Source organism: Paramisgurnus dabryanus, chromosome 1 (genome assembly GCF_030506205.2).
Source record: "Paramisgurnus dabryanus chromosome 1, PD_genome_1.1, whole genome shotgun sequence".
In the NCBI taxonomy this organism is placed as follows: domain Eukaryota; kingdom Metazoa; phylum Chordata; class Actinopteri; order Cypriniformes; family Cobitidae; genus Paramisgurnus; species Paramisgurnus dabryanus.
This window is the reverse complement of record NC_133337.1, coordinates 15,818,916-15,837,422: the sequence shown is the minus strand read 5'-3', so window position 1 is coordinate 15,837,422 and position 18,507 is coordinate 15,818,916. Positions and strand designations below refer to the sequence as shown.

Here is an 18,507-nt window from a genome sequence, read left to right as displayed (position 1 = left end):
TTCAATTGTTATTAATAAGTGATATAATAATGATATGTTAATAATGTTGATAATAATTGTTAGTAATAATGAGATAAGAAATTTGCATTTAGAGGAGAGAGTTTACTTTGGGAAATCCTTTCCAGGCATCGGCTTTTCCTTTAAACATTTAAATGTTTTGCAATCATATAGAGCTTTTGAACTGGAGTGAAAGGTGATTTCTCAGTACAGCCATTGCAGTGAAAGCCCTGACTGCCACTGTGTGAGAGAGCATGTTTGTTTGTCTGGTGTGTCTTCTGTAAGTGATCTTTTGACATAATCAGCAAATGGTCATGACTGTTTGGTTACTGATTAGATTAAATGTTATAACATCGAATGATAAGGCTTTACCTGTGAGCAAAGTCTCCTCATCTTCCATCCATTTTGAGGGGAACAGACACACAGCACAGGTACAGTTGAGCTCTCTTTATATATTACCTTATATATTAAGTCTCTTGATGTTTAGTTAAAATGTCTTCATCTTTTTAATACCTTCTTTTATGTATCATTTGTGTAATTTGTATTAAAATTATCTTCATGATATATTATTTATTGCCAATTTAACAAAAACTCTATGGGGTAAGTTGTCACAATGGGAAATGCAAACTGCCTGGCTTTATTGCAAAACAGTTTAACAATTAAGAAATGTCTTTATCAGGCTTTATCATACCAAAATGTGAACAATAACTTACATCACTGACAATTTTAGCATACAATTAAACAATTAAATCATTTATAGTTTTTGCAAATTGCCCCAATAAACTGGGTAATAAACAATGCTCTACCAATTTAGCTACAGGCATGCTATTGCAATTATTTTAATAAACGTTAAATTGTATTTAGACTTTAAAACTTACAATTACAGAAACATAGTCCTTGTGATATCTTCTCACTGTGACAACTAGCCCCAGCTCCCCTAGACTCTTTGCTTTTGAAGAAGCATCAAACATTTTAGTGGGTTGTTTAAGAAATCCCTTAGCTCCTCACCTCACGTTGCATTGTTTATGTTGGTTTGATGCTGAGGACAATGTTTGTCTACGATTAGAAAACTTTGATTTTTTTCTAAACACCCTTCCTCTTGCAGGAAATGTGGTGCAATTTCTAAACTCCCCTCTCAGCTCCACCCTTAGGGGTCTTTCCCCCTCATATGATGTTTTCTTATTCCTGTGAACAATGGATACTGGAAAAATGCTGTGATGTTCTGCACTTTTGAATAATCTCTCATTTTTATCATTTGCTTTCAGGGCATCATGAGTGTGGAAAAGAAGGCACGAGAGCCATGCTGCTCCAAATTAAAGGTAATGATGCATCGTTTTCTTTAGCTCCCTTGTGGTCAAAGAGCTGGTAACAGTCCATTTAATCCCATCTCTAGATCTATAGTGCAGTTCTCTTCTTGATGAGATTTAGTTTCCAGCAACTACAAAGAGTATTTGTGCATGTACTTTACAAATGATAAATGCATGAATGTTGTTAAATTTGATGGCAAATGGTATTTATTTCAGATAGCACAAGTAATAAAACAGATATATTGTTTATTATAAAGTATTTGGACACTTTTTGAATATCAGTCAATAGTGGTACATTGTTCATGTGATAAACTAAATTGTATCCGAAAAAATCCTGAATTTAGAAAAGTAAACTGTGCCACTTGTTGGTTTGCCATTGCATTTTATAAGTGTGGCTTAAGCATCAAAAACTTTTTTGTGCAAAGTTTGTTTTGAGTTTGGATGTGCTAACAAATAAGGCCTTACTCTAGTCTACTTTTAGGATTTATCTTAAGTAAAAAAATTACACAAACATAAATAAAAAAAACAGCAATACTCTACTAGAATGTTATAGTATCTCTGTCAGGTCACTGGGGCAAGGTTAAAGTTTTGTGGGTTGTTGATGATTAAAATCAGATTAAAATAGACAACTAAATGGAATATAATTGAATATAACAATTAGAATAGTTACCATGTATGACTTCTGACCCAAACTATTGCTTTAAATCTTCAATAATTCATATTTTTTGCTGTTCGTCAATTGCATTGCTTATCCTTTCAACAAAGTACTTTGTCGGTAGACACAGTGACTGGATATAATCTAGTATTTATATGGTCTTTCAAGACTGACATAAATCACATCTGAAAGGTAATATCTGCTCTGGTATTTTTATTGGTGTCTGCTAAGGCTGTTACTGCTATTACCTATTGTTTATGAACTTTAAAATATGAACAATAATATTTTAGTGTGCCAAGATTTTTTTCACCTACATCCAATGAAGTAAACAAATAAGTAATTGTTCCTCTTACCACGGTTACCACAAACATTACTCTGGTGCCGACATTTGACAAGTTAGGTGTGCGGTTATCAGAAATTAATGCATTCCCACAGAACATTTCTCAGCCAATCAGAATACAGCATTCAACAGACCCATGGTATAAAACAAAATAAACTAACTTTAGATTCTAGAATCTAGAAGATTTGACAAAATGTGGGGAAGATATAACTATGCCAACATATACATTTTTTTTTTTTATTACAATTTTTAATTACGAAAAATAACACGCAGCCAGTGAGAGCCAAGCTGGAAACTGCTTCACTTTTAATAAAAAAGGTGCTCTAAAGGTTACTCACACCGATGCCATACACTGTCAGAAATAAATTATACAAGACTTATGTGTCGCTGGGATTGTACCCATTTTGTGCCTTTTGCAGAAATACTAAACATAATACAATGTTGTACCTTTGGGGTACATTACTGTATCTTAAGGATCTATTGTGTACCTTTAAAGGTACAGTTACCCTTTAACTGTTTTGTACCCCTAAAATTTAACTGGTACAAAATATGTTCCTTAATATGTCCTTAGAGTATAATATTGTACCACAAAAGATACAACATTTCAATGTGTTGTATAAAGGTACTAAAGTAAACCGGTAAGGTATCACCATGGTTCTATTTATGTCATTGTGAACATGACATAAATAGATAGAAACATCTTTTTATTTTAAGAGTGTTTGGCAATTTGGAACAATTTTTGAAAAAAGTTTTGTGTAAGACACAAGATTAGCTATGGCATTGCATTTAGCTGCAGTGAGTAGGCTACATACTGATGCACTACACACTTTTCCATCGCATAATATGACTCAGTTCAGCTCACTTTTGGGGGTTTTCCGCTGTGTACAGTACCTAGTACCTGGTACTTTTTTAGCACTACATTGAGTGAGGTTCTGAGCGAGTCGTACCAATACTAAAACGTGGCGTGTAAACACTTTAAATCACTGATTGGTCAGAGCGAGGCGTCACTACAAGCATCATTGTTGCTCCTCAAACTTGCTGACCTTAATGTTAACAAAATATGTAGTTATATTTTATAACTTAGTTTATGGTTTATTTTGACGTGACGGATATTAATACTTTCTCAGTAACGTTAGCAGTCAGTGAAGTACATATGGTAGGGTAACAATTCCTGTTAAATATATTATCAAAATAATCCAGACATGTTTTTCCCAAATTAAATGTCACTTTGAATAAATGAACAATCAGCAATAATAACAAACAAGAATAGCCAATCTTCTTAAATAAAACAAAGATTCAGAGGACACAAAATTGACTTACTTTGTAAACACAGTAGGCTATTTAGAACAGCTAAAAAAAAATTCTAATATAAAAGCATAATAAAATAAAATGAAGTGCAATAATGCACAGAATTCAACAGTAATGTTTGCTTTATATCATTCATAATGACATTTTATATTTATATATTATTTAATTTTTATATTTACTGAAGAAAAGTTTGCACTTTCAAATGTGTAGTGTGTGTTGGCTATTTAACGTTTACAAAGTCAGCAAAGCTGTGAAGATTTTACTATTTCTTTTTATTGTTCTTAAAGGTGCAGTGTGTAAATTTCCGAAGGATCTTTTAACAGCAATGCAATATAATATAGATAACTATGTTTTCAGTGTACTTTAAAGACCTGACAAAATGAACTGTATTGTTTTTATTACCTTAGATTGAGCCGTTTATATCTACATAAGCTGCGGGTCCCCTTACATGAAAGCCGCCATTTTGTTTCTAAAGTAGCCCTAAACGGACAAACTGCTCAACAAAGTGCATCACTAATGGCGCTTTTCCATTGCATAGTACCCCACGGTTTAGTTTAGTTTGGGTCGGGTCAGCTCACTTCACTTTGGCGTGGTTAGCTTTTCCAGTTAGCTGTTTGCGCATCACGTTTATCACTGAGGTTACCTCTATCTCTCTTGATAGTTTCGGTTTAACCCTCATATTATGTTCCGGGTCAATTTGACCCGTTTTGATTTTTAAGCTGTCGGATAAACCAGTTAACCTGTGATTCTATTCTTGAAATTTTGTGACTTTTTCTCATTTATGGCCATGAACATGCATGCAAAGTTTAGACATGCTGATATGTTTTGAAGTGTACCAAAACAATTTTGTAACGATTTTGAGGTTCGCGGGTCAATTTGACCCGCATTTTGTTTTGCGCCAAAGCAACTGTATAGACCTAAATTAAATATATATTTTTAGTGTTTGTTGTTATATTGGTGTTTACCTACCCTAAAATGGGGGTAAAAATGCTTCTCCTCACTATTTTGAGTACTGAAAATACTTTTACAGACACGGATGGTAAAAGTGAGCTATAATTTCTATTTACAATTTATATGAAATACTACTTAAGTTAAAGTTTTCTTCCAGAAATTTTGTCACTTTTTCTCATTTAGGGCCATGAACATGCATGCAAAGTTAGGATACACTGATGTGTTTTGAAGTGTTTTTTTTTAGCACAAATAATGATTTTTGGTACGATTTTGATGTTCGTGGGTCAATTTGACCCATATTTGTTTGTTCCAAGGCAACTGTACAGACACAAATTAAATACATTTATTGCATATATTTTGGTGTTTTACTACCCTGGAAAGGGAAAAGTGAGCTTTTCCCACTTTTTTGTACTGATAAAGACTTCCTCAGACACAGAAAAGTAAATGTAAACTATCATTTCTATTTTCAATGTAAATGAAATACTATGTATAGCTGATGAATTCGGACCCACAGAAAATCCAGAGGTGAATACAGGTGATGCTAGCTGTGCCCCATAAAACATGACACCAAAATAAGCACCATTTGTGTAAAATGCAAGAAGTCAGAAAGAACATGCTTCATGTATGCAGATCATGTAAACAGTGATTTCTTGAATTTGTACAATGAGCCTCAAGAACAAAATATGAGCCTATTTAGAAAAAGAAAAGCTTCATTTCATTTCAAAGCAATATTAAATAGTTCATTTAGGATGTCTTAAACATAGGTATGTTAAAAAAAACATGTTGAATTAAAATTTAAAATGTTAAATGTTGCAACAGTTTTTGTGCAACATTTGTTAAAACAAACATGTTAAAAATTGTGGTTAAATGCATTTTTTTTAAATCATACTTTTTAATTTTAAATGTTTGTAATGTGTGACAAAGACTGATACTAAAATGGTTTTGTTCATACCTAATTCCTTCTTGTTTTTCATAATGTGATATTTAAGGAATTGCATTGAATCCAATGTGGGTCAATTTGACCCGGTCCATCAAAATCGTCACAAAAATCGAACACAATACAAGGGTTAAACACCCGTGGCGTCAGTAGTTGACGCACTCCGCTGAGCCTCATTGAAGTTGCATTTAAGCATATAATGCTGACGTGCTTGTTGTGAATGTTACGCAACAAACTGCAAGTTTGGAAAAAAATGGGTAACACTTTATTTCGATAGTCCACTTTAGACATTTTACTAATTATAAGTAACTTTGCAACTACTTATCAACTACCAATCTTTAGAGAATTAGTAGATTGTCTGCTTAATATCTACTAACACTTTATTGTGATGATATCTCAACAGACTTTCAACTGACTATAATTATCTTTGCAGGTGCATGTCAACTTATTCCACTAACCCAAACCTCTTCCCTAACCCCAACCATTAGAGTCTACTAATACTCTAATGACAGTTAGTTGACGTATAGTTGCAAATTATTGAAAGTTAGTTGACATGTAGTTGCAAAGTTGTTTATAGTTAGTAGAATGTCTAAAGTGGACTATCAAAATAAAGTGTAACCAAAAAATGTTATGGTGTTCCTGATTCTCAACCTGTGGATGTTTTTCATCGCTAAAAGGGAGTTTGGGAACTTATAGCAGAGCACAGATGACAACATTTTTCCTCGAGACAGCGCAAGCTAGCACTAAAGGTAAAGCTAATATTAACATTATAGCGATGATGCTTAGTGACGATTGACCAATCAGTGATCTACTGTGTTTTTGCGTCACGTTTGGTATCAGCTCGGGTCGCTTGGAACCCACCTGAGGTGATACGAAAAAAAGTATTGGGTACTACGTACTGCACCCAATGGAAAAGCTCCCAAAAGTAAGCTGACCCGACCCAAACTAAACCAAACCAAACCGTGGGGTATTATGCAATGGAAAAGCGCCATATGTTGTCTCAAACAGTGACATGTTTTTCCGTAGCTTCTCTATGTGCTTCGAAAGGGAGAGGTGCAATACCTAACGTCACCACTAAAATCTACACACTGCACCTTTACGTTTTATACTGTAGGCTACTGTGATGCTGCTATTGTGTTATTGGTATTGAGTTATATGTTTAGTAAAAAGTTAAACTGGCAAAACAACAACAAAAAAATTATTGGGGTCCGGGTGGGGGGCATCATAAAGGAATTATGGTTACACTTTATTTTACAGTATCACTGTTACAGTGTAATTATATATTTAAGTACTAAGTAATAATCATCAACAACATGTACTTACTATAGGGTTGGGGTTAGGTTAAGTGTTTGGCTTAGGATTAGTTGCATGTAATAATGCGTAATTAACTGTTATTACTATAATAATTGCATGTAACATGTGTAACAAAGACACCATAAAATAAAGTGTTACCGGAAATATTCGTAGGGCACCAAAATGGCTTAGCTTACCTGTATTTGCCATTCAGCAAACAACAAGTAATGTTGTCATCTAGCTTTCGTCATCAAGTTCCCGGTACCAAACTGCAGTGGAAAAACAAACCGAGGCAAAGTAAAGGAATTTAGCTGAACCACAACGTGCTGAGCTGCGTCGTACTACGCAATGGAAAAGCACAATTGCTTCTGAATTTTTGTTACTTGAAATTACAACAAAATGTGTGTGTGTGTGTGTGTGTGTGTTCACTCCCAAAGATGTTTCTGGTTGCCATGTCCGTTGTGTACTTTGCCAAAGCGTTTCAAGGCAGCTATATGAAAAGCTCCATCACTCAGATCGAGAGACGCTTTGACATTCCCAGCTCGCTCATAGGCTTCATTGATGGAAGTTTTGAAATTGGTAAGAATTAAAATAATGTTTTGCCTGCATGTATGTCTGCATTCAATTCAAAATATTAAATATAACAAATCTATATACTGTCCAGTCAGTCAGTTCCCCTAAAATCACAAATGATGTTCTTCGCAAATGAAATTTAACAGATAACAAATGTCTTAGAAAGTCATGTTTAGGTTAAAATACAGTACTTCCTGTGGCCCAATTTTAGGAGCCACAAACTCTAATACAGTAATCAAGTCTGTTTTGTTATACAGGAAATTAAAATGTCTGATATATTTTATTGTTCTTCTCAGGTAATCTGCTTGTAATAGCTTTTGTCAGTTACTTTGGTGCTAAGCTTCACAGACCGCGTCTTATAGGAGTTGGATGCTTAATCATGGCTCTGGGATCCTTAATAACAGCAATGCCACATTTCTTCCAAGGACTGTAAGTTTGTGCTGAAAAATCTACTTTAATGATTCTATTTAGGGCTGTCAAAAGATTAATCGTGATTAATCGCATACAAAATAAAAGTTTATGTTCAAATAATATATTTGTGTGTTTATTGTGTGTAATTATTATGTATATATAAATACAGATATACATGTATAAATGTAAGAAAAATGTTTATGTATAATTTTTCAAATGTATATAATATAATATATGTAAATGTTTCTTTACAGGTTTTATTTTGTATGCAATTAATCGCGATTAATCTTTTGACAGCCCTAATTGTATTACTTTACAGGGATCGCTTACCCTAAAATGAAAATTCTATCATTATTTACTCAACCTCATGTTGTTATTTTTTTAAACACAAACAAATATATTTTGATCATAGATGGTAGGCACACCGTTTACAGTATCCACTGAGTTCCATTTGAGAGTACTGGTTTCAGTTAGAGTCTCCCAAGTGAATTTCTGCTAAATTAACACAAAATATGTTATTATAAAAGTGAATAAAACAAATTATAGGAAAAAATGTGTGTGTTGCCCACAGGTATAAATATGAGACAACAATTTCACATTCAACAACCAATGGAACAGAGAGTGCCCTGCCCTGCTTAGCCAATGGCAGTCTTACAGGAGATAATGAACCTCCCACAGCGGAAAGTCAAGCTGGTAAGGTCTATATATATATACATATGAAGAGCGTCTGACATATTTTCTTGTAAATGAGCATTCTTGTGTTTAGGTTCAGTAATTTCACTTGAATGCCAGTGAGTGTATTTACATGCAAACTCCAAAAATGTGCGAGGTCATGTTAAACATGTAAATGGTTTTCTTTCATCTGGAATGCCCATAAACGGCGTAAGTAAAAAGGATCGGCACAGATAAAGTAGATTTTTGCTCATTACCATGATTTGGCGTTGCATGTAAACACCTTTCTTGCAGTTTTGTTCATCTGCACGTCTCCGTGTGTTAAAAATAAATGTCAAATGCTGAGCAAAGTGACGCATAAAAGTTGGATCAACCCTGGCTGGGTTACAATTAAACCTGCATTAGTTTTTGCCCCACTCACCTCTACTGTACAGTACTGCAGGGCTGGTTCTAGACAGAGATTTTTTTTTATATAAAACACAAAAAATTCAGTGACACGTTGGCTTTTATAGATGGATATATAACGTTTTTTAAATTATAAGGAGGCGATAAAATACACAATAATGAATAGTAATGAATATCTTTTATAGCTGTTTAAAAGTTTTGGTTACCATTACTAAAACTGTGTAATTTTTTTTTTTTATTAAGATAAATCAAAAATCGTAAGGGCTTGGAAATGTATGGGAAAATAATATATGCAGCCTATATGAATTTATTAAAATAATAATACTGGTCCCAATTTACAAAAAGCCATCATAATGCTCTCTTCACATCATCAGGGCTAAGCCCCCCTAAGAATAAAATCCTAGAACCGCCCACTGCAGTACTGTATGTATATACAATTTTCACACATATATTAAAGACATGCATACAAAATCCTGCAGTGAATGGAGCTGTGACATCAAATTAAAAAAGAAAATGTTTGGCTTGTAATATGATTTTACTACCCACAACACAACAACACTGTCCTGTCACACTAGATTGCTAATGTAGCTTCTCATGTTTTAACTACTTCTTTTGATGTGCCTAAAATGTAACCGAGTAGACTTTATTCACTTGTCTAGAGTCATGTCTGTAGTTGTCTGATTGTTATGTTTTCGGTCTTGCAGAGTGTGAGAAAGCTGCAGGTTCATCCTTATGGGTCTATGTCTTTCTCGGGAACATGCTTCGTGGGATCGGAGAGACGCCTGTCATGCCTCTTGGGTTGTCCTACTTAGATGACTTCTCAAAAGAGGAAAACACTGCATTTTACTTGGGTATGATTGATAACTTATTTAAAATACTACACAGTTCTCCCACACATTTAAGTTTTATAATAACCTAGTAGTTACATTATAATCCCTGGTCAGTTTAACTAATGTGTAAACTTGAGTAATTAGCAAATACTACACAGCAAATGAGCGATATGTTTTTTACAGACCATTAATTCCAACTAAATTACATCATTCAATGAATTTCAATCATTTTTTTTTTAGTTAAATTGCTTACTATTTTAATTTACAATGTGTGTGTGGTCATATAAACAATCAGACAATGATATTTATTACTCTCTTATTCTTTTCAGCTTGCATTCAGACTGTGGGAATTATAGGACCCATGTTTGGATTTATGCTGGGTTCTTTCTGTGCCAAACTTTATGTGGACATCGGAGCAGTGGACTTAGGTAACGCTCTTTCAGCGGACTTTAACCAATCAGATTTTTTACCAGTATTTGCATGTTTGGCCACTGAGGATGGCAATCCTATTTTTGTTTGCTTTTTTACTTGAACTGATAAAGACTCATATAAATGTATGCTTGCATCACTGCATGGGTTTTCCCACTCTGTTATCTCTTAAACACAGCATTAGTTCATATACATTTTAATACTTTATTAAAGCCTCAAGCTTTGCATGTCTCTGTAAAACTTTTTAAAAATGTCCAGTGCTTCTATACTAAAATATGAATTACAGGATAAGAACAAAACTTAGGATAACATTTATTAGGATAAAAAACAGTGGCCAATATTCAGATGCATTTCTTAAAATTTTTCAACTCTATGTCCTTATACATAAAGACCGATACATTTAAATTAGTCCCTCACCTTTCAGTAATGAGTTTCAATACTATTGTCTGTTTCCATATTTGCTAAACATGAATTGTGTGAGACGTCAGAGTTCATGTGAAACAATTTTAAAGATTAACTCTGTGTTAGCCCTTAGTTTGCCCCACCAACCCAGTAAAACATATTGTTATATGACCTCTGTTTTAAAAAGTGACTTGGCTTTAAGATAAAGCATGACATATTTTCACCATTTAGGGGTTTAGTCATTGTGTTCAGGGTTATGGGTTACACCGTTTTATGGTAAAGCATATACAGGTATGTTATAAATGTTTAGTGTTGTTTGGGTAAAAAATAACTTGACCTCTATATAACTCCTAACTTGGGTGATATGAAAAGACAATGGCTAGCAGGACACATTTTTCAACACAAAACATTTCACCAAAAATGTGTAGTTCAGTCAGTGGAGCATTTTGTTAGCAGAACCAAGGTTGTGGGTTAAATTTCTAGAAAACAAACATGCTTACATTGTGGCATATAGTAAATGATGACAAAAAAAGTTTAACAAAAATTATTTTTACAATATGCATGTGATTAATCACAGTTTATGCCACAATAAGGATGTGATTTCAAAAGGAGACCTAAGTGTTCAAATGCTTTAAATTGTATATCTTCTTTCTTTACTAGATTCCATCACTATCAGCTATAAGGACTCGCGTTGGGTTGGCGCCTGGTGGCTGGGTTTTTTGATAACAGGTGTGGTGATGTTACTCGCCGGAATTCCCTTCTGGTTTCTTCCCAAGTCTCTTGTTAAGCAGGGCGAGACTGAACCTGAAAAAAAATCAAATGCTCAGGAGGGTGAACAGGACACTTTCGTTCCCGACAACAACAAAGACAGTTCCAAACCACCTGAGGTCTCCATGATGGCTATGGCTAAAGGTACTTTATATGATTTGTTTGCAAGTGTACACTCTCAGAAATAAAGGTCAAAAAGTTGTCACTGGGAAAGTACCCTTTCAAAAGGTACACCTTTGTACCCAAAGAGTGCATATTAGTACTTTGAACTGCCAATATGTACATTTAAAAGGTACATATTTGTACCTAAATGGTACATATTAGGACCTTTTTAAAGGGTACTGCCCCAGTGACAGCTTTGTACCTATATTTTTGATAGTAATGACTCTGTCATACTACTAAATTCTTGATATTTTCTAGATTTTCTGCCATCGTTGAAGAAACTCTTCAGCAACTCAGTTTACATCCTCATCATATGCACATCTTTAGTGCAAGTGAATGGTTTTATAGGAATGATCACGTTTAAGCCAAAGTTCATGGAGCAAATCTATGGCCAATCAGCATCAAGAGCAATCTTTCTGATAGGTGGGTTTACCCTTTTCACAGTTACTTCCAGTTGTGATTTCCTGTTTGGTGTTGTCTATGATTTATAGTGAGGTCTTCTAAACAAGAAGATGACCACAAAAATCATAAATCGCATGGGTATATTTGTAGAAAAAGCAAAAAATTTATAATTTTTTTAATACCAACAGTCAATTTTAAAGATCATGTTTCATGAATATATTTTGTAAATTTCCTACCATAAATATATCAAAACTTTTGTGAGTGGATGCTGCAAAATCATGAATACAATTTATGAGAAACTCGCCTACAAACTTCTACCTGCAATTTGGGGATTTCCCATTTAAGTTTGGTACTCATGTATCCCCATTCACTCCAGTACAAAGTGCTAAAACAACCTTTCTTTAGTTATATGCATTGCTATAAAGAGTTTTAAGAACTTGAAAAGTGTTAAATTTAGGTAAATTTAGAACAGAAAAAATGCGTGGTTAATCACGAGTTAACTCATGACAATGCGATTATTCTAGATTAAATATTTTAATCGATTGACGGCCCTAGTAAAAATACTTTGTACCTTATTGCTTATATATATTGTTAAAAAGGATCAGAATCCAGGAACGTAACTACATGTAACAATACATTTTACTATGGATGTCTACCCTGTTACCTGAATTGGGATACAGGTAGAAATTATTTGATTATTGTAAGCTGTATAATTGTAGAAACATGAGCTGTAAATCTAAAATGCACCTTGTTATTTCCCCAGGCTTGTAATAGCAAATTAAGCTGCAAAACTATCAATCCAAAACTACGATTAACAAAACTATAATTCTACCACAAATATACCTGAATTCTTGTCTGAAAAAAATCATCTTTTGTCTTGCCAGGCATAATGAATCTACCAGCTGTTGCCTTAGGAATTATCACAGGAGGTTTTATAATGAAAAGGTACAAAATAAATGTTCTTGGAGCGGCCAAGATCGCCATCGGTGCATCGCTTCTTGCCTTTTGTTCTCTGCTGGTACAATATTTCCTGAAGTGTGACAATTCACAGGTTGCTGGACTTACAGTGTCCTATGCGGGGTAACTATAACCTTCCTAAATGCATTGTGTTGATTTTGTGTAGCGACTTAGAGGTTAATAGACCTAACAATGTATTTGTGACAGAACTCCAGCGCTGTCCTACCAGCAGAATACTCTGATCTCTCAGTGTAATGTGGGCTGTTCCTGTTCTCTCAAGCACTGGGATCCTATCTGTTCCTCCAATGGCCTCACCTATGCCTCCCCCTGCCTTGCTGGCTGCCAGACCTCTACTGGGATCGGAAAGGACATGGTAAGCTATCCATACCTTTCCGGACATACCCTTCCTTATGTGACCCGTGTGATGGTATAGTATGTACATCTGTTCTTACAGTATAGCGGTTATAACCTTTAACAAAGGATTAAAGGTTAAGATAGTTGAATTTGTGTTTTAAAATTAATGTTTTATAAAGTATTTTAATTGGTTAAGAAACAATAAGAACAAGGCACAGGATAATTACCAGGACTTAGACGACATTTGTTTTTCTACATTGTGAATATCTAAAACAGGTACTTGCTTGATAGCTAACAGTCTCACTCTTTTTATAGGTTTTTCACAACTGCACCTGTATTCGAGAGTCACCTCTTACCTATGCAAACATGTCAGCAGTGTTGGGCCAATGCTCCCGCAAGGCAGACTGCGACTTCATGTTTAAAATCTACATGGGTGTGTCAGTTATAGGTGCCTTTGTCTCTGCCTGTGGAGCCACACCAAGTTACATCATTTTACTCAGGTAATAAATGTACACAACATTGCAACAACATACACTAAATGAAAAAAAGTATTGGGACAACCACTTCTAATCAACAGGTTCGGATACTTTTCATTTTTAGCAAAAGTTTTGTCATAGTCCTTTCTGACATAACAATGCCCCTACGCGCAAAGCAAGGTTTGCTTCAGTCTAGTGTGGAAGAACTTTACTGGTCTGGATAAAGTCCAAACCTGAACCCAAATTAACACCTTTGGACTTATGTGGTATAGCATTAATATTTGTCTTGATTGGGAATTACTGGAATAGATACATATGTTTAATAGAAGGGAATGTCCAAATACTTTAGTCTATATAGTGTATCTATATAACATTTATTTTAATTTATTTTCTAAGTATAAGCGGAATAATTGACTCCAGGCCGTTGAAGTATTAAAAAATAATGCACACCTATGGGTGTGCATTATTTTTCGAATAATTCAACGGCCAGTCGTCAGTTATTCGTTACATATTTCAGGGACAATGAATACATTTCTAATTTTACATCCAATATAGCAAAAATATATTTTTCCTGGCCAAAAAAAGTTTATAAAATATGTATAGACGGTTTCATCGGACGCACGTGATACACGTCTGGATCCGAACCTTACTTCCGGTTTCGTTTTTTTAATGGTCTGACTAGTTGCTAAACTGATCTCTTGAACAAATGCCTCGTCGAAAATAACAAATGTTTTGGTTTCCTAGGTAATATATGTGTTGTTTTGTTTGCTTGTTATATAGATAAACTATGTTTAAAGAACTTTGTTGTTATTTATTCTTAGCGGAGTTTACCGGAAGTTATGTGCGGACCGCGACAGCCGCTTGTTTATGTTGTTACTGCTGAAACGGTCTATAAAACAAAAATTTTCTTTTATGGGACATGGATTTAAAAGCTTTGACATATATTTAACAATAAATTTATTTTTTGGACATTTTTGTATATTTTTAAATATATATAAAATTACATTAGAAAATATAATTTTTTGCTGTATGGGAATGTAGGAGGAAAATGTCTCTCCATCACTGTGAAGAAGTAGCACCTTTATTTTTATAAGTGTACCATAGCTGTAATGAGGGGGAGATGCGGTGTAGAATCCAAGTGCAGAAAGTTTATTAAAAACAACACAGCAAACATTTCAAATCAGCAGGCAATAAAGGGTGAATGAAAGGCAGGCAGATACTGTACATTCAAAAAACCAAAAACAGTCCAACCAGGCAAAAGACAAAAGGTTAATCTCGAAAACAGGAATCCAATGAAACAGGCACAATGGTCAAAACAAGAAACATGGACATGAACAATAAACAGTGAACAATGAAACCCTTAGTACACAGATACACTGACGATATTTCACAACCATGACCAATGAATTTAAACCAACTTTTGAAATAGAATAGCTATCTTGATTTTTTTGTTAAGTTAAATAAATGCATGTTCTCATGACTATACTTTTTTTAGATCAATAAACCCCGAACTAAAGTCTTTGGCTCTTGGAATACAGACTTTGATTGTTCGGACTCTGGGTAAGAGGATTTACTTTGTAATTGTTTTCAACACTAGCTTTTAAATACCAGAATGTTGTAGCTGATATGAGAAACTTTTCTAGGTGGAATCCCCCCTCCCATTTATTTCGGAGCCCTGATTGACAGAACGTGTCTGAAATGGGGCATAAAAAGATGCGGAGGTCAAGGGGCGTGCCGCATTTATGACTCGGATGCTTTCAGGTTAGTGAAAATACAAGGATTTTTTAAACAATTAAATATTCATTGCAAACTTATTGAGACAAGCATGAAAACACTTAATAACTGTATGACATTGTCTTTGAATAACAAAAAAAAAACACTTTCAAAATAAAGATAGCAAAGCTGTCACGGGGCGGTACCCTTTCAAAAAGTACACCTTTAGTGTTATTAGTACCTCAGGCGGATATACTGGTACCTCAGAGACCTATTTTTACCTAAATGCTACAGCCTTACCTAGTGGGTACCTTCCTAGTGTCATCTTTTGTACCTTTATTTCTAACAGTCTATCCAGCACGATCTCACTAGAATTCGTATGTATTTTAAGAGTTGGCTAATTCGTATTAATAAGCATGAAGTGAATCATAAAAAACCATAAAGAAACTCCACCCCTAACTCCAGCGTCACAGGGGCAAAAGCAAATGTGATTACACAAAATCTTCTCATGCGGTCGTACAATGTAAACCTGAATAGTACAATCTACTTATTTAAAAAGAGTGAACTAAACTCAACCCTGTTAAAAATGTTCACCATTTTAAGTTCCACAAACTCAAGTAAAATGAGTCAGGTAAGCTATGAAAGAGTCTGGCACTGCAAATTTACTCCAGTTTAAAGTTAAATCAACACGATTGGTTGAGGAGGTTCCAGTTCCCAGCATGCTTTGCATTAGCCCGCAATACGAGAGAATTTTTTTAAATTAAGTGATATTTTGTGTGATTTTCAATAAATAGAAAGACTCAATAGTGTTAAACATTCAATTATGTTGGAGATTTAGAAGAGTTTGGTATTTTTTTGTTTTGTGCTTATCATTGTTCAGAAGTGTAGTGCCTGTGCTTAGGCTGTAGGTCGAATATTTGTTGCTTTACCATGTTAACTATGACTGTGTGAAAGTCAGCACTGAGCTCAGTCTCAACATACTTTTATTGCTCTTAAATTTTCACATGTTCTGTTTCTGTGACTTGTGAACAAAAATTAAATGGTAAAAAGTTTTACGTACAGTATACAAAAATATATGGTACACAGTCCTTATAATAAACAGTAGATTTATGTATAATTTACTTAAATATTAAACAAAATGAAACGTAAATTTTTAAGTTTGGACTAACTTAATTTTTTTAGGTTTTCTTTACTTAAAATGTTTGATTTTGGATTTTTTGAAAATTTTTGAGTACTCTGAATTTTTCGGGTTTTACAGTGTATGAATTAATATGAATTAGCCACCTCATAAAATACATACAAACTGCCTTGAGATAGCATTGGTGTACCACGTACAGATACAGACAGGAAACACATTATTTTACGCAATATAAAATAAGATAACAAAAGTTATCTTTTTTTTTTTTTGCAATACAGAAATACTTTCCTGGGTCTTATTTATGGCCTGTACAGTGTATCCTACCTGATATGGGGGCTCCTGTACAACAGACTGTCTCATCGTCAAAAGAAACTGGATTTAAAACAACAACTGAAAGCTTCCAATCAGGATGGCACTGGTGTAGCCACTAATGGTAGTGCGAATGCCCCATCTGCTATCGTAAAATGCATCGAAAATCCTGATCAGGAGACCACCATCTGAAGTTACTCATCCAAAACTTTTCAAACGTGTCTTATCTACCAAAGAAATGGCTATTTTTGGCGAGATTATGGTTAAGAAATTGTATTAATTTGTCCATTTATTATCAAGCATTTGAGATGGAAGGAAAGTATTAGATGCAGGTTGAACTTTGCGACAGGCCAAGGTTAAACTTCTTCACATCAAACCCAATAACTCTAAACCAAACTGTTAACCAAGAACTAGAAAAGCATTTGTTTACGCATATGTCTACGTTTGTATCGTGTGGTTCCTCACACCAGAACATTGTTACATAGGAACAGTGTTATACTGTCAGGTCATTGTGAAATTCTTATATCATGAATATAGGGGAGACTGTGGAGTGTTGTAACATATTTATGTAACCCAGTATTGTTTTTGCACTTATGTGTCTCTTAATTCAAACACCAAATAAAAGTTGACACAAATTTAGAAAAAAGGTAAGGCACTTGGGCTACGTTCATACTGCAGGCGAAACTGGCCCAAAGTCTGAGTTTTTGGCCCAAATGTAAACCATTTTTGATTTTCTTATGACAGTCCGAACAGGACAAATCAGTTTTTCAAATCAGACCCAGATCACTTTCATATGTGGTCCTGAATCGCATTGCGACTTCAGTCTGATCGGCCATGTTTATTTTTTCGCAAACACAGTGCGTTGCATCTGACGTCACGTCGTCTACTGCGCATGAGGGTCACTTTAGGGCCGTATGCAGTTCGCACATGACACTGATGGCAGTCACTTTTAAATAATAATGTGAACAACAGCGCAAAATATCTGATTTCTGCAAAAAATCCGAGCTGCGCATTAAGACCTGCAGTGTGAACTACGCCTTAGTTGTGATGGTTTGGGTTGGGTAAGGGGGTGCATTACGAGGTCCTCACAGAGATAGCTGTAGTAATGTGTTTGTGTTTTTGTTAAACTAGGACTATGTACTGTACTATGATGATGTGTACACATTGTGGGTCTAGAAAAAGTACATTGGACTGTATTGTTACAACCCTGCCTGTGTGTGTGGCCATAATTTTTCTACTTTTATTTTTTAACATGTACATATAGTGTTAGCGTGGATGTTACATATGAAATTAAACAGGAAAACGTATTGATGAAACATTTAACATGATTGCAGATCAAATAAGCCTTCACGATACTGTAAAGAAATCTTTATTTATGACTTCTACAGTCACGTCAGGAGATTGGTGGTCATGTACAATAGTGATTTCAAGCCTGTATCTATTTTCTAAGTATATATATTAAAAAACAGAGGTTGCATATATTTTCCTGCCTTGTCATTTTTAAACGCATTGCACTGTTTTGTAAAATTCTGGATTGAATCTCACATTTGTGCATGTAAATGGACTGTATGTTATGACATGGAACTAAATAAATTTTGCGGTAATCTATTTTCACAAATCAGACATGATAGCAAGTGATCACTTTTATCCATTTTGCTTGGATTAATAGTTTTGTGTGATACAGGAGAATGCATTATGCATAATGTACAACCCTGTAT

General features: G+C 34.5%; 1 protein-coding gene across 1 annotated transcript; it reads left to right on the top strand.

Moving 5' to 3' along the window:
* Window positions 1-307: 307 nt before the first annotated feature.
* On the top strand, window positions 308-18,270 carry slco1d1 (solute carrier organic anion transporter family, member 1D1). Its single transcript, XM_065274762.2, has 15 exons — window positions 308-428; window positions 1,263-1,316; window positions 7,226-7,367; window positions 7,658-7,790; window positions 8,344-8,465; window positions 9,554-9,700; window positions 10,009-10,107; window positions 11,171-11,422; window positions 11,699-11,863; window positions 12,727-12,922; window positions 13,007-13,172; window positions 13,469-13,653; window positions 15,125-15,189; window positions 15,273-15,390; window positions 16,759-18,270. The coding sequence occupies exons 1-15, from the start codon at window positions 312-314 to the stop codon at window positions 16,979-16,981; spliced, it is 2,184 nt and encodes a 727-aa protein (XP_065130834.2). The 5' UTR covers window positions 308-311; the 3' UTR covers window positions 16,982-18,270.
* The last annotated feature ends 237 nt before the right edge of the window (window positions 18,271-18,507 follow it).